This window comes from Dendropsophus ebraccatus, chromosome 1 (genome assembly GCF_027789765.1).
Source record: "Dendropsophus ebraccatus isolate aDenEbr1 chromosome 1, aDenEbr1.pat, whole genome shotgun sequence".
In the NCBI taxonomy this organism is placed as follows: Eukaryota; Metazoa; Chordata; class Amphibia; order Anura; family Hylidae; genus Dendropsophus; species Dendropsophus ebraccatus.
Genome location: NC_091454.1, coordinates 8,406,917 through 8,422,815, shown reverse-complemented (window position 1 = coordinate 8,422,815; position 15,899 = coordinate 8,406,917). Strand labels below are relative to the sequence as shown.

At 43.7% G+C, this 15,899-nt stretch overlaps 1 protein-coding gene across 2 annotated transcripts in view; it reads right to left on the bottom strand.

Moving 5' to 3' along the window:
• Positions 1-6,039: 6,039 nt before the first annotated feature.
• RASSF8 (Ras association domain family member 8) overlaps positions 6,040-15,899 on the bottom strand; it is a 48,302-nt gene continuing 38,442 nt past the window's right edge. For both annotated transcript variants that reach the window (XM_069966166.1, XM_069966157.1), the window contains 3 exons: positions 11,122-12,011; positions 9,428-9,566; positions 6,040-9,170 (listed from right to left, as the gene is read on the bottom strand). In XM_069966166.1, the coding sequence (XP_069822267.1) occupies positions 9,049-9,170; positions 9,428-9,566; positions 11,122-12,011 (1,151 nt within the window). In that variant the 3' untranslated portion in view covers positions 6,040-9,048. The remainder of the gene's footprint in view (positions 9,171-9,427; positions 9,567-11,121; positions 12,012-15,899) is intronic.

The window sequence follows — 15,899 nt, the reverse complement described above, 5'->3', positions numbered from 1 at the left end:
GACAGCTGACATGTGAGATCACCTCTAAGGACTGATAGATGTGACACATGTCAGGAGGGGATTGTCACCCTGAATGTACAGGTAGTCACCACCATGATGGGAAGGGAGAGACGGATGATATCAAATACAAGAACTGCTGAGATTAATCTGGTGTCCTGGTGCTGAAGGGAAGTCATTATAATATGTTATATATATCTAGACCGGACATATATCTCTGTGAATAAAAATCCTGAGTCACATGGTCAGCGAAAGAGTCTACAGATGGTGCAGGAATATAACTACTATAATACTACCTCCTATATACAGGAATATAACTACTATAATACTGCTCCTATATACAGGGATATAACTACTATAATACTGCTCCTATATACAGGGATATATTACTATAATACTGCCCCCCTATATACAGGAATATAACTACTATAATACTGCTCCTATATACAGGAATATAACTACTATAATACTGCTCCTATATACAGGAATATAACTACTATAATACTACCTCCTATATACAGGAATATAACTACTATAATACTGCTCCTATATACAGGGATATAACTACTATAATACTGCTCCTATATACAGGGATATATTACTATAATACTGCCCCCCTATATACAGGAATATAACTACTATAATACTGCTCCTATATACAGGAATATAACTACTATAATACTGCTCCTATATACAGGGATATACTACTATAATACTGCTCCTATATACAGGAATATACCTACTATAATACTGCTCCTATATACAGGAATATAACTACTATAATACTGTTCCTATATACAGGAATATAACTACTATAATACTGCTCCTATATACAAGAATATAACTACTATAATACTGCTCCTATATACAGGGATATAACTACTATAATACTGCTCCTATATACAGGAATATACTACTATAATACTGCTCCTATATACAGGAATATACTACTATAATACAGCCCCCTATATACAGGAATATAACTACTATAATACTGCTCCTATATACAGGAATATACCTACTATAATACTGCTCCTATATACAGGGATATAACTACTATAATACTGCTCCTATATACAGGAATATAACTACTATAATACTGCCCCTATATACAGGAATATAACTACTATAATACTGCCCCCTATATACAGGAATATAACTACTATAATACTTCCCCTAATATACAAGAATATAACTACTATTATACTGCTCCTATATACAGGAATATACTACTATAATACAGCCCCCTATATACAGGAATATAACTACTATAATACTGCTCCTATATACAGGAATATACCTACTATAATACTGCTCCTATATACAGGGATATAACTACTATAATACTGCTCCTATATACAGGGATATAACTACTATAATACTGCTCCTATATACAGGAATATAACTACTATTATACTGCTCCTATATACAGGAATATACTACTATAATACAGCCCCCTATATACAGGAATATAACTACTATAATACTGCTCCTATATACAGGAATATACCTACTATAATACTGCTCCTATATACAGGGATATAACTACTATAATACTGCTCCTATATACAGGGATATAACTACTATAATACTGCTCCTATATACAGGAATATAACTACTATAATACTGCTCCTATATACAGGAATATAACTACTATAACACTGCTCCTATATACAGGAATATAACTACTATAATACTGCTCCTATATACAGGAATATAACTACTATAATACTGCTCCTATATACAGGGATATAACTACTATAATACTGCTCCCTATATACAGGAATATAACTACTATAATACTGCTCCTATATACAGGGATATAACTACTATAATACTGCTCCTATATACAGGGATATAACTACTATATCACTGAATGTATATAGCAGATATCTGTATTACGGATGAGGTTGGGATATCGCTCCGGTCTCCTCTGACATCTGTAATGGACACTATACGGTTACCCTATCGGCCTCTGCAGATCCTTGCGCTGATCCGGCTATTTTTGGCTGAGGGTGAAGTCAGGTTGCGCACTCCCCATCCGTGACCCAGGCTGATTTTTCGTGTCTCCTAAATGTCACCTCAGGCAGTGGGGGCCGCACGGACATCAATCAGACATACCTGTCATTGCACCTAAACATAGCCCGTCGGCAGCCGCACATATGCTGGGGGTCATGTACTCGGCGCTGGGATGTTGTTCTCTCCTGCAGACCCTCAATGAAACAATAAGTCCAGGACTGCAGGGGGCGCTCTATAAAAGTGGAACAATAGAGGCGAACGGTGTGGGGTCCAGGAGCGCCCCCCATCTCGCTGACCTCAGACAGCCAGGGCCACTGTCCCATCCATCCTTTCCTGATCCCCAGTATGGGGGCTACATAGCGGCTGCTCCTAGATTAACCCTGAATTATTCAGAATTAGTTCAGGGCCAGAACGAATATAAAATAACTGCTTCACCATTACCTCAGACCACCAGGGAATTTCCAATGCATCCGTTCACTACCCTAGACCACCAGGGAACGTACAATGTAACCTTTCATTACTCTAGACCACCAGGGAATACACATATGTAACCTCTCATTAACCTAGACCACTAGAGAATGTACAATGAAACTTTTTTTATTACCTCAGACCACCAGGGAATTTACAGTAAAGCCTAGGACTACCCCAGACCACCAGGCAACATACAATGTAACCTATGACTACCCAAGACCACCAGGGAACGTACAATGTAACCTTTCATTACTCTAGACCACCAGGGAACGTACAATGTAACCTTTCATTACTCTAGACCACCAGGGAACGTACAATGTAACCTTTTAGGACTCTGGACTACCAGGGAACGTACAATGTAACCTTTCAGGACTCCGGACCACCAGGGAACATACAATGTAACCTTAGATTACTCTAGACCACCAGGGAACGTACAATGTAACCTTTCATTACTCTAGACCACCAGGGAACGTAAAATGTAACCTTTTACTAATCTAGACCTAGAAATATTAATATTATGAAATAATGAAACCATCTAAAAGGAAGAGAGTTTTATGTGTGGAGACATACATGCGCGCTGGAGTTACTCGCTCCGGATTGGTTCTGAGAGATCTTGTATCGTGTTTGGGGGTCATTTGTAATAAATCATAGCCGGGATCCTCACCCTGGGACATATTCCAGCCTCTCGCCAGTGCAGGGACAGCAACAGGTAGGATCTCAGCACCATCTGGGAGAGTTGCCCTCTGAACATTGCAATCTGTGTGGTTCTTGTGCCCTCTGCTGGCCAACCAGTGACATTACATTAATAAACTATGTTACATGCGCCACCTTGTGGCAGAACACTGAATTGTCAGTATTACAGTGTTTTTTTTTTATTCTCCCTTCTATGTGACTTTATAAATTATCATCATCATCATTATTATATATTACAGTAATGGTTAATAGATGAGTCACTCTCAATTATTTTAGTTAAAAAACATTTAACTACAAATTTTTATTTCCATTTCTAGAAAATCTTTGTCAGAATCAATATGGCAACTACTGTAGCCCCCATGGGGGATGGAACGCAGCTTTCTTAGGGCCCTTTTCCACGGGACGATTATCGTTGGCATAATCGTTAACGATAAACGATCCAAACGAACGCTATTGCGAAAGACCTGAAATCGTTCACCCATTTACATGGAACGACAATCGTTACTTACGATCGTTCTTGCGGTCGTCTTGTCGGCGCTATTGCGTTTGTCACTACTGCGAACGACGTCTGCGAACGATTTGAGAACGAGCAACAATAAAAATAGGTCCAGGTCTTATTAAACGATCAACGATTTCTCGTTCGGTCGTTAATCGTTAACTGCATTTCAACCGAACGATTATCGTTTAGATTCGAACGATTTAACGATAATCTGAACGATAATCGTCCGGTGGAATGTACTGTACTTTGTTGAATCCTCCGCTTCTCTATTATTGCATAGAAAAAAAAAAGTTGCCATTCAGAAGTCAGTAGGCTCCCTGTGGATTCACAAATGGCGGCCATATTGGTTGTCACCCAGCTTTCTCAAGGAACTATAAAACAGCTGTATACTTAAAGGGGTAGTGCAGTGCTACACATTTATTCACAAAATAACACACATTACAAAGATATACAACTGGAGCGGTCCGGCCGGCCTCCTGAAGATTACATCATTGTCCCAAGATGTTGGTCGGGGGTCGACAGTAATTCGGTGAGTATAATGCACCACACTTCCCAGGGGGAGGGGAACACGGGGGAAGGGGGCCATTCACTTAAATAACACACATTACAAAGTTGTGTAACTTTGTAATGAGTGTTATTTAGTGAAGAAATGTGTAGCACCGCACTACCCCTTTAAAAGAGTTGTCTATAAAAGGAACTGAAGAAGTTGATACTGATTAATATTGCAAATCTGCACAAATCTCAAATCAACTGGTGTTAGAAAGTTATACAGATGTGTAATATACATCTATTTAAACATCTCCAGTCTTCCAGTACTTATCAGCTGCTGTATGTCCTGCAGGAAGTGGTGTATACTTTCCAGGCTGACACAGTGCTCTCTGCTGCCACCTCTGTCCATGTCAGGAACTGTCCAGAGCAGCAGCAAATCCCCATAGAAAACCTTTCCTGCTGACAGTTCCTGACATGGACAGAGGTGGCAGCAGAGAGAAATGTGTCGTACACCACTTCCTGCAGGACATACAGCAGCTGATAAGTACTGGAAGACTGAAGATTTTTAAATAGAAGTAAATTACAAATCTGTATAACTTTCTGACACTGGTTGATTTGGAAAGAAAAACGTGTCAATACTCATGAATGAGAAATGTCCATGTTCTTATGTGATAAAAAGTAATTGTGCTGCATGTAGTGTAAAAGTGCACTGAAAACATGAAGCAATTCTGGAGTGCCCCTTTACATGTGAATGGGACTGCAAGCCGCGTGGGAACTTCATCTGTCCAGAACAATTACGATCTGTGACTAGTCATCCGGCGACTAATGTCCGTGAATCTTCTAACGGCCTCATTACCCGGGCCCCATCTCCACTAGACAGGCGGCACAATGTGGCCCATTATGTAACAACCAGTCAGCCGTCTCTTTAGGGCCAAATGCCCTTCCATAGTCCTGCAGGGTCCGTATGATCTGATGACTTCTTCTTGTAGTCGCGGCATGAGAGGTGGGACGTGATGGCGACAACTAAGAGGGAGTCTCCTCAAGGTCCTGCCATGTCACGGAGGTCACTGAGACAGGAATCAACATGTATCTAGAACTGCTCCCCCTAGAGGCAGATAAGGCTGTGTTCACACAATGGGGGAGATTTATCAAACATGGTGTAAAGTGAAACTCACCCAGTTGCCCCTAGCAACCAATCAGATTCCACCTTTCATTTTCCAAAGTCTGTGAGGAATGAAAGGTAGAATCTGATTGGTTGCTAGGGGCGACTGAGTCAGATGGTAGTACCCCTTTAAATCGGTTATATAGGTGGGGGTTAATCAGGATTCTTGCTTGTCCTTGGGGTGGAGATTGGTTACTGATGAGCGGTCTTGCCGAACGTTTGAGTTCGGCCAAACCCAAATGCTCAGCAATTAAATCCTGGTGGCTGGAGAAGTTGGATGCCAGGAAAACACAGATGGCTCATCTCTACTCTCTAGAGCGGCATCCAACTTCTCCAGAAGAGAAACGCCGAGCATTCAGGTTCAGCAAATTCGCTCATCACTACTTACTGAGACCACCTCTCTCTGGAGGACTATGCAAACTACTTACTGATATTGACCAAGTGTAATACTCAATTTCTCCTGCGGAGGAGCTGCAGGAAAATTCAACACTTACTGCTAGGTTCTATATAGAGGACAGGTGATCGCCAGAGGTCACAGCAGGGAGACAGTATGTAATCCGGTGGAGAACCCTTTTAGCTTCCCTAAGAAGTACTCCATTAGTCGGGGACTCTCAGTCCCCCCTTTATCTCTGGACAGTATACCCAGTCACATCCCAGAACCCCTAATGAATCCGAGATATAAGAAAGACAGGAGACGGAGTTCCCAATGTGTGCGGGAATATATTGTATGCAACAATTCCATGATTTTTGTCTTTTTTTTGTTGTTTTTTTTCAGCATTTCGTAGCAATATTTAACAATATGTGGATAAAATCAGAAAATAGATAATATTGGTAACAGAAAATAGATAATTACATATAATACAGGGTTTGCCTTGAAGCAAAGCAGAGCTTAAAGTTCATTCACAGTTTCTGAGCAGGTGCGAAGTCGCGGTCAACTATTATATATATATATATCTACTGCATATAGCATCATCCAATCAGAAAGCACAAAAGTCCATTCACTATTCATATTACATTTCCTTCACATAGTGCCCGGACACCGTATATAGCGGCGGCAGCCATTTTGTTCACTGGCCTAAATGTGGGGAGTGGTCATATCAATGGCGTCATGGCTGCCGTCCATGTATATATGTGCCGCCCATTACTCCGGGTTCATCGGTTGTATTAAAAAAAAATGACAGATTGTTGGCCTGATGCCGTCTTATTATTATTATTGCCGTAATCCGCGCAGTAACTCTCGCACGTCCATTTACACTCACTACGTAATGTGCCTCATAGGCTTCCCGTAAGGTTGGCTAATACTCTGGGTTTGGGGTAAAGTCACAACGTGCGGCCTCATCCGCTCATTTGGCTTTGTTCAGATTTGGGTTTTCTAAATGACAAAGGAAGATCCGGGCTTGTCAGTCAGAGACAGAAAGAAGAAATATTGGCGAACTACAAGTCTCAGTTTTCCCCATCTGGATGCTCACACTGGGCCTTGTTGCCCATAGCAACCAATCAGGAATCAGCTTTTATTATCACTAGAGAAATGAAAGCTGCAATTTGACTGGTTGCTATGGGCCACACGGCAACCATTGCCCTGATAGATGAGGCCTAGTCTACATGTGACTCTGTTTGTAGAGTCACATTACAGCCATTGTGACTGATGGGGACCCCCACTTATCACCCGGCTGTGAATGTTGGACCCCCTCCAATCTCTACATTAGGGGCCTTGGGTACCCCCCGACAACGCAACCATGATTGCAGCAATGAGCATGCTCAGTCCAACAGCAACTGAGCATGCCCATTGCTCCAATTAAACACTATGGTTATTGGGTGTACAGAAGGCTCCTAATGTAGAGATTGGTGGGGGTCCCACAGTCAGACACCCTATCTATTACCTATCTGTTGAATCTGTAATAAAAGATTGTGACTGGTACACCCCTCTAATGCCACCAATTTAAAGGGATTTTCCAGAAATATCCTTGGAATAGCTCAAAAATTACAAAAATTGCCTTAAGCCCCACCCCCTAAAAGGTTAAATGGCCGAGATATACATAAACCCCGCCCCTTTAGCGCATAGGAGTGCAGTATGGCAGTGAAGGGATTGCAGAACCCCTTGATCCCATCTATATAAAATCCTGGAAAACCCCTTTAAGTCTCATTACGAAACAGACAACCTTTTAATGCGGGCTCGGAGAGAAAATAAATAAAAAACTATATAAAACTGACCATCCATACAAGTAACCAGCAGCTCTCATGCTTTAGTCCTGCACTGTAACATGCTTAAAGGCAGCCATTTTGAATTGCTCATCTCCCCCATGTGGTGCAAAGCGATAGGAATGTAGAATACAAACATCCTCCATTTTGTTATAAATGTGAAAAAACGTGGTAAAAATACATGTACAAAAAACGTGTCTGCGCTCCGACCTTATAAAGCTATGGCGCCCTTCTAATTCTTGCATGCCATTAAACTAGATTCTCCCTCCCCGGATACGATCGCCGCTGGTTGTCATTAGCGATACGCTTCGAACCTATAGCGTATCCGGAAAGGTGCACGCAGATTGTCAGCTATTTGGCAAAAAAAATAAAAAATACATGTGAATGTATAGAACTACATTCTATAGTGAATGGTAGGAATAAATAGAATAAGGAGTGTTCGCTTTATCGGGAAATCCCGATAATCTGGAATCTCAATCTCCACTATCATATTATGATCTAAAAGGTGGATTTTCTATGGCCGTCTAATTATCTGGATTGGTCCAATCATATCGATGCCAAATGAAAGGAATTGTGCTGTATATTCTTTATTATCATCCTCGGGAATGTGATATGTTGGTTATTCAGGATTAGAAAAAGAGCGCCACCCGGACCTCAGGTTGTGTGTGGTATTACAATTCCGCTCCATTCACTTTAGTGATTACCAAACAGAAACTGAGGATAAGAGTGGCGCTGTTTCTGGTAGAAAGTGGCTAACCCTGGATAACTCCCTTTAAAGGGGTGGGGCTTACCAAAAAGAGGAGGGGCCCAGTCTGGCACTAGAGTGCTTGAGTTAAACCTCTGGACCGGCCCTCACAATATGGAATGGCTTGGAAGTGTCGGACATGATTCTACCTAGAAAAGAAGCCCATTTGGGTCATCAAACTTCCATATGCAGCAAAAGTCCAATAATCTGGCACCTACTTGTCTGGATTATTAGAATACTGTCTACCTGAACGCTGGGAAGTCCAGATAAATCTGATAGACCGCCACGTCCCTAAAATACTGTGTGCCCTTTAGGATTTATAATACTGTGATCCCTACTGAGAAAGTCCAAGAAAAAAGTTTCATGGTGCTTCATAGTAACACTGATCCGGTTAATGATTGAGCAGAAAAACAAAATAAAGTACAATGAAATACTGGACATAAAATAGATAACAAATACAATACGCTCTTATCATTGGTATGAGATACAAAAGCCGATGGAAAAATATAGATATATCACGTATGACCCTTCCGTTTCCAGACAGTCTTTCATCCCTATGAAATAATACTCCAAAAACAGTATCCAAAAAGGATAAAAAGTGTCGACCTCGGGTGAACACGTCAGCAATGCCATATTGCTTGTTGAAGATGATGGCTCCTGGAGCGGGGGTGGGGGATATGTTTCGAGACTTCTGAAGCCTGAAAGCGAACGATGAGGAGAACTCGCTACTCCTCAACGTAAGCAGGAAATGTAAGAAATGTCCGCAGCCGATAGTTATACGTAGATGCCCTCGGGGTTGAAACCTGACGACAAGGCGTTCTGGAGGATCCGTAGGTTGCTTGGAAGTTGTCTAGAAGTCACTGGCCGCTTTAGAGATCCGGACTGGAATGCTGGCTCTGAGCAAGACAGAAACAGGAGTGAAAACAATGAATAAAACTAAATTCATTTCATAGTGGCACCTACTGGCCATTATCGGTACTGCACTCGTTTCATCAATTTGGTTTATTAGTGTTCTATAGTAATAATAGTCTGGCTTTGGCTGCCGGTAAAATTTGGCCACCCTAAAGCTGTGTGACAACCGCCTTAGTGTTTTTGGTGCTGAAGCCAGTATTGAATATTACCAAAAATGACCGTGATCCGGAAGCGAGCGTACCTTTTTCCGGCGGTGGGAATTCAGTTTCGCTGGGCTCTGCGGGCAGCACCGTAACCTTAGTGCCGGTCTGCTGGATGAACTGTTGGAGATTGACTTGGCGGAGTTCTTTGGTCAGCTGTTCCAGTTCCTGCTCTCGCTCCTGAAGAAAAAGGAGAAAAATTAAGAATTTTGACTCTTCAAGGCGATTTTTTATACTTTTTTTTGCAAGCTAGAAAAGTGCTCAGAGCAGTTGTCACATCCCCCCCCCCATTCCTTTAGTTATTTCACATAGTAAATTACTCAGGGGCGGCGACAATCAAGAAAAAGCTCCTCCCATGCTTAAGAGAACATGAACTCCTGGGGCATGATGGGAGTCAGATAAGTGTTATGTTATGCTATTATATTTCTATATAGTATGCCATTAGCTCTCCCAACCAAGCTGATCGGTGTTTTTTATACCTCCCATTTAAGCATAGCTACAACTCTACCCAGTGTCTGGTCTACACAACCCCTCCAGGTTACGGGTGAGGGCTTCAGGGACGGACACAAGTGATAATGCCATAAAAAGGTTTATCTGAAAACCCTTTAATAGCAAAGGAGCAGTCTCAAGATAAATCTATACCGTAGATGCATGGTTACCATGGTAGCAGACTACAAACAAGCTGACCGGCACAGTGTGGACTTAGTGTAGGGACCCATGTGTATCAGATACCTGCACGCGGTACATGAGGCAGTATGGCTTGATCAATTCACATACAGAATTCTGATGTTTTTTATGCAGCCGAGAGGTACTAGTATCAGCCATAGGTGTGAGGTGCAGCACTCTTTTTCTTCCCTGAACCGTATTTTGTTTCTCTCTTTTCTCTGTGTTTTGCACTCCTCCTGGTGAGACCCACATGACCGCAATTAGCAGGAGACACCTGAGTGCTCATGGTTTTATCCCTCCTGTCTGTCCCATTCTGTCTTTGATAGCTATGGTGAGTGCAATACCTTATCCAGACTTGTGCTGTTTGGGGGCAGCTTCCTCTGCCGGCGGTGCTGGCCAGGTTCTGGTGTGGCAATTTTGTCTGGTCTGGTCCTGTGGCATGGGGGTTGCAGGGCCGTTCCATTGTCTCCCTTCCCTGACTGTGCACGCCTGCGGGGGTGGTAGTCGCTGACCTGCATAGTGTGGACTTAGTGTAGGGACCCATGTGTATCAGATACCGGCACGAGGTACATGAGGCAGTGTGGCTTGATCAATTCACATACAGAATTCTGATGTTTTTTATGCAGCCGAGAGGTACTAGTATCAGCCATAGGTGTGAGGTGCAGCACTCTTTTTCTTCCCTGAACCGCTGATTCTATATTCCCTTTAACCCTACTCATTGTTTTCATAGAAGGCTATCAAAAGGTGAGGGATATTATAGGTATAAAAGTAGTATTTTACTACTCTGTTTTTTGTAGTCTGTAACCATAGAGACACATAGCTCTGCATGGGAGCTGTATTCACAAAATCCTGGCTGTAGTCTCAACCTGCAGTCACGTTACTCAATTCTATCTCTCGCTCTTCTTTATAAGCTACGTAGACAGAGGAGGAGGGAGCAGATTGGAGAGAGCACCACAAGACTGGAGGACCAGACTACAAAGGGAGACACATAGCTCTGTATAGGATCTGTGAACCCTAAACGGTGAGAGAGCTGTGACTGCGCCATATTGGTTCTATGCCCACGACTCACCAATAACCTCTTAGCAGCTTGTCCCAAAGACCGATCTACAGCCTTGGCGCCGTTCTCCAGCCGTATGCTCTCCTGCCCCTGGATCTCCAGGTCTCCTTTGATCTTCTCGATCTTGCCCCTGATGATTTCTTCATTGATCTGCGTCTCCTGCACAGCCGCCTGTAACCTCTCGGCCTCGATGCCGCTCTCGATCCTCTGGATTTGGCTCTGGTAGTCCTTCAGTTGGTGATCACACTGCAGCATGCGCTGGGTCATCTCCTGGAGTTGTTCCTTCAGCTGTTTCTCATTCTCCACCTCGATCTGAAACTCGTTCTCCCAGAATTCCTCTTCCCCGATCTCCACGTCGTTGCGTTTGATCTTCTGCTCCCACTTCTCGATTTCGTCCTCCAAGCCGGACTTGTACTTCTGCTCCCAGTATCGCGTCTCGGCATCGCTGGAGTCCAGCTGCTTCTCGAGGGTCAGGAGCTTCTCGGACTGTAAGTGGACGAGCTTCTTTAAGTCCTCGCCCGTTGTCCTGCAGTTATTGAGAACCTTCTGCTTAAATTCAGACTCTTTGCCTTTACCAAAAATGTCCATAAGTCCTTTGGCTCCACCGGTAAAAGTCAATGATTTCCTCTTTGGTTCGCGTCTCTTTATGGACTTATCGTTTTGCGGCCTCAGTTTGGCCAGAGGGGGCAGGCTCTGCCTGTACAAGTTCCTCTCGGGCACATGGGCGATGCTGTCTGACGTAGGACGTTCGCTAAGAGACGGCCCGGTGCGCCTCAGGATTAGCTGCACGTCGCTGGCATACTGTCCCCACTTGTTCAGAGAGATCACCGGGTTCTCGTGAGGAGCCAAGTGCCTCTCCGAGTCTCTCCATTTCTCTATCAATGTGTATCTTCCTGTGCGGCCTGCAAAATACAGAGAAAAAAAGGGGTCAGCTTATCAATACCATCAATATATATAGATAGGCAAGTGACCAAGGGGCCAAACAGTGGGCCATAGTCCACAACATTAAATAATGTCTCTTAAATCAGGCAGTGAAGGTAATATTTAAAAGTTTCTAAATTTTCTGGTTGCCCTTGGAAACAGACTACAGTGTAACTCCATCCTGTTGTCAAACATGTGACCAAACAGCTCTAAAGCTGGTTATATGCTTTAGGTAGACATTGGCCGACAGGAACTAGTGTTGAGCAGATCTGCTGAGCCATTCTGGTTCGGCAAAGTTTTCCGAACCTAATCTATCAGAATTTGACTACCGGCGTCTAAAGAAGTTGGATGCCGCCCTAGGGAGTCCTGGAAAACCTATGTTCTAAATCTTAGGGCTGCTAGGAAAACATGGATACAGCCTATGGCTTATGGCTGTATCCATGGCAGCCCTAGGATGGCATCCAACTTCTCTAGACAGCGCAGGTCAAATGCCAAGTGATAGGGTCGAACGTGAAGAGTTCAAAAAGTCTGCGCAACACGACCCCTGACCTCCTTATAGACATGTACATGTACATAGGCGTGTCTATAAGGGCAAAGGGGAGTAAGCCACTGCCAGACACCTCTAGTGGCAGATTATCTCCCCTGAGTACAAAAGGATCAGGTGTGATTAAATCTAACATGCTCATGAGGGTTTCCCGTTCCTGCTCGAATCGCCATGTTTGGCCAATAATGGGTATAGACAGCTTTAGGAGAGGACGTCTATCAGTCACAGAAATCTTAATGGGACCCCGATCAATCCCTGGCCAGACAACCTGCAATGGCTGGAAATCAGTGCAATTAAAAAAAAATATATATTGCAAATCCTCCCAGTAGATGGCGCTGTAGGATCACAGTTCTACCTGCACAGTCCATCAGTCACGGGTGATTTATGATCGTCAGATCTCGCTCACATGACACTACGCAGCCCCGGTCTATCCTCATAATATATAATGAAATAACTGAATGTTACTTTAAAAAAAAAAAAAAAACTTTAAAAAATCCAAAATTGTACAGAAATTGAAGGAAACGGGAAGACAGATTTACACAACATTTGTTACAGTTCGGCAAAATAAAGGCGCCGCTCCAATACTTGCCGCTTGTTAAACACAAATACTGTTGGCAGCCAAGTCACCGAGGCTGCGGCGCCAAAGATGTGTGAACACGCGGCGGGCGGATGTCAGATCTCAGACGGAGCATATTGCATGTGGGAGATACTGGCATCTTCTAGGCCCTTGTACTGCTGGGGAATTAAAGGGGAAGTTCACCTCGGGTTGAATTTAGCGCATCATATAGTGTACGTCCCTAGAGGCCGTTTGTCTCCTCCTATATGATCTCCCATTTTATCGAAACGTTAGAGGCCGTGTTTTAAAGGTCTTTTGTGAGCCTCCCCTTAAAGGCAACCACTTTCTAATTGGAAATGTGGCTACTAAAATGAACAAACCCAATGAGAGAGAGATGGATTTTAGGAGAAAACCCCTTTAAGAGAGGTCATGCTAAACACTTCCTGCGGTCCTGAGACAAACAGGAAGTAGTTTCATTTTAAGAAGAAAGAGGCGGAGCTTTATTACTTCTGGCACTTTGGGAATATAATTACATCCTCCATCTCAGCTTTGATAGGGAAGTTATAACTGAAAGTAATCTTGAGGTACTCCCCTTAAAGGGATTTTTTTTTAAACTATAAAATATTTTTTCAACTGTTTAATAAATGAACATATACTAATAAAGTTATTTTACTTTCGTTCTGTAACCTTTTGCTTCTGACACAAACTACTCTGTTGTCTTCTTTGCCCCACTTAGTCTATTGTAACTGACTTCCTGTTCCTGCTCTACACTCTAGCTGGGAACTCACATAGCGCTCTCACTCACTCCCCAATACGTGAGAGGCTCTTGTGGATGTAGCTGGTAGGGTTCTAGTCAATAAGGTGTAGTGAGAAGGTGATAGCGTTGGTTGAATTCCCAGCTTGAGTGTACAGCAGGAACAGGAAGTACTTTACAGGATATATACTAGACAGGAAGTGGGACAATAAAGACAATAAGGCAGATATCTTGCAACAAGAGCAACAGGGAAGCATGAAAAGCCACATTTATACAGTATGTTCTTTTATTAGTTCAATTTTAGTTTAGTCACTGGTACACCCCCTTTAAGGACCCAAATATATATGGTAAATATAATTTTTGGTTTCTAGAAAAATATTTGCATCAAACAGCAAAATGTTTTATTAACAAAAAAAAAACCTTTAAGAGAAAAAGAAATCCCCTTTAAGAGAACAACTTCTGTTATGTAATTACTATTTGAAAGGTCCTTATGCTTGACCTGAGAACGGGGATTATAATGGAGGGTTGGGGGGTGGCCTTCCCAACCTCAGCCTGGACCCCTCCCCCATCTCCAGGCCGCGTAATGTTACTTCAATTGCCCCCTACCCTGCCCCCCCCCCCTTAGCCGCCAATAATCCTGTGAAGCCGGGACCGCTAAATTAAGGAAAACACGGATCTCAGGGAGGGAGGTCAAAGGTCACCCTGCCCTAATTATGGACGAAATGTTCAGGCCCACTCCCAGAATATTTGTTAGAGAAAGTTTCCGAAAGGCGGGGTCATTGTATAAAGTGGCTGCCAACTGTTGCTAAACTACAACTCCCAGCATGCCCTGACAGCCGAAGGCTGTCAGGGCATGCTGGGAGTTGTAGTTTTGCAACTGTAGGAGAGTGATAGGATGGGGAGGAGTCCTTATAAACTTCAATCATTCTGAAGCCCCGCCTACACCCATTCGCCCAGCTTTAGGGACACGACAGAACATTGTTACTTTAAACGCTTACAAATTTCCTGGAGAATCCCTCTAAGTGATGTCTAAATGCAGCTGGAAAAATGGTGATTCATCCGTCCTTTCACCGAGTCCTTAAAGGAACGGAACTTAATTAATTGCATTTTTCGCATCCAGCGAGCGCTCTGTTCCTGAATGGAGGCAGCTGTGCCATGGGGGGGGGGAGGCTTCTATTTAAAGGATAGGCCTCGCATCTTTTTTAATGATTAGACACAGGAAATTGTGGTGAGGCCGCCCGGGATAATGAGGCCCCCAGTACACAGACTCAGTGCTGCGAAAAGAGGGAGTCATTTCCTGCATTAAAAGGGACAGACACATCACAGTGCAGATTTTATAGTATGGATATGTTCTTTAAAGGTCCTGTCCGTGTTACCTAGCAACCATAAATGTTACTGTCTGGGTGACCACCATTTCTTTACAGTTCACTCTGCGGTACACTATATAGGAAACAGAGGCAAGAGTAGTCACAGTATCCCACCTAACCTACTTTACTAGTAGTGACAGCAGACCCTCTCACCCTCTCCCCCAGCAGTCACAGCAGACCCTCTCCCCCTCTCCCCCAGCAGACCCTCTCACCCCCTCCCCAGCAGTCACTGCAGACCCTCTCACCCCCTCCCCAGCAGTCACAGCAGACCCTCTCACCCCCTCCCCAGCAGTCACTGCAGACCCTCTCACCCCCTCCCCAGCAGTCACAGCAGACCCTCTCACCCCCTCCCCAGCAGTCACTGCAGACCCTCTCACCCCCTCCCCAGCAGTCACAGCAGACCCTCTCACCCTCTCCCCCAGCAGTCACAGCAGACCCTCTCACCCTCTCCCCCAGCAGTCACAGCAGACCCTCTCACCCTCTCCCCCAGCAGACCTTCTCACCCAGCAGTCACAGCAGACCCTCTCACCCCCTCCCCAGCAGTCACAGCAGACCCTCTCACTACTGTTCCCAAACTTTCACACCAACCAAGAATAGGAAATATAGGAACCAACTCAGGAACGTCCAGAACTAAGAGAAAATATTTCC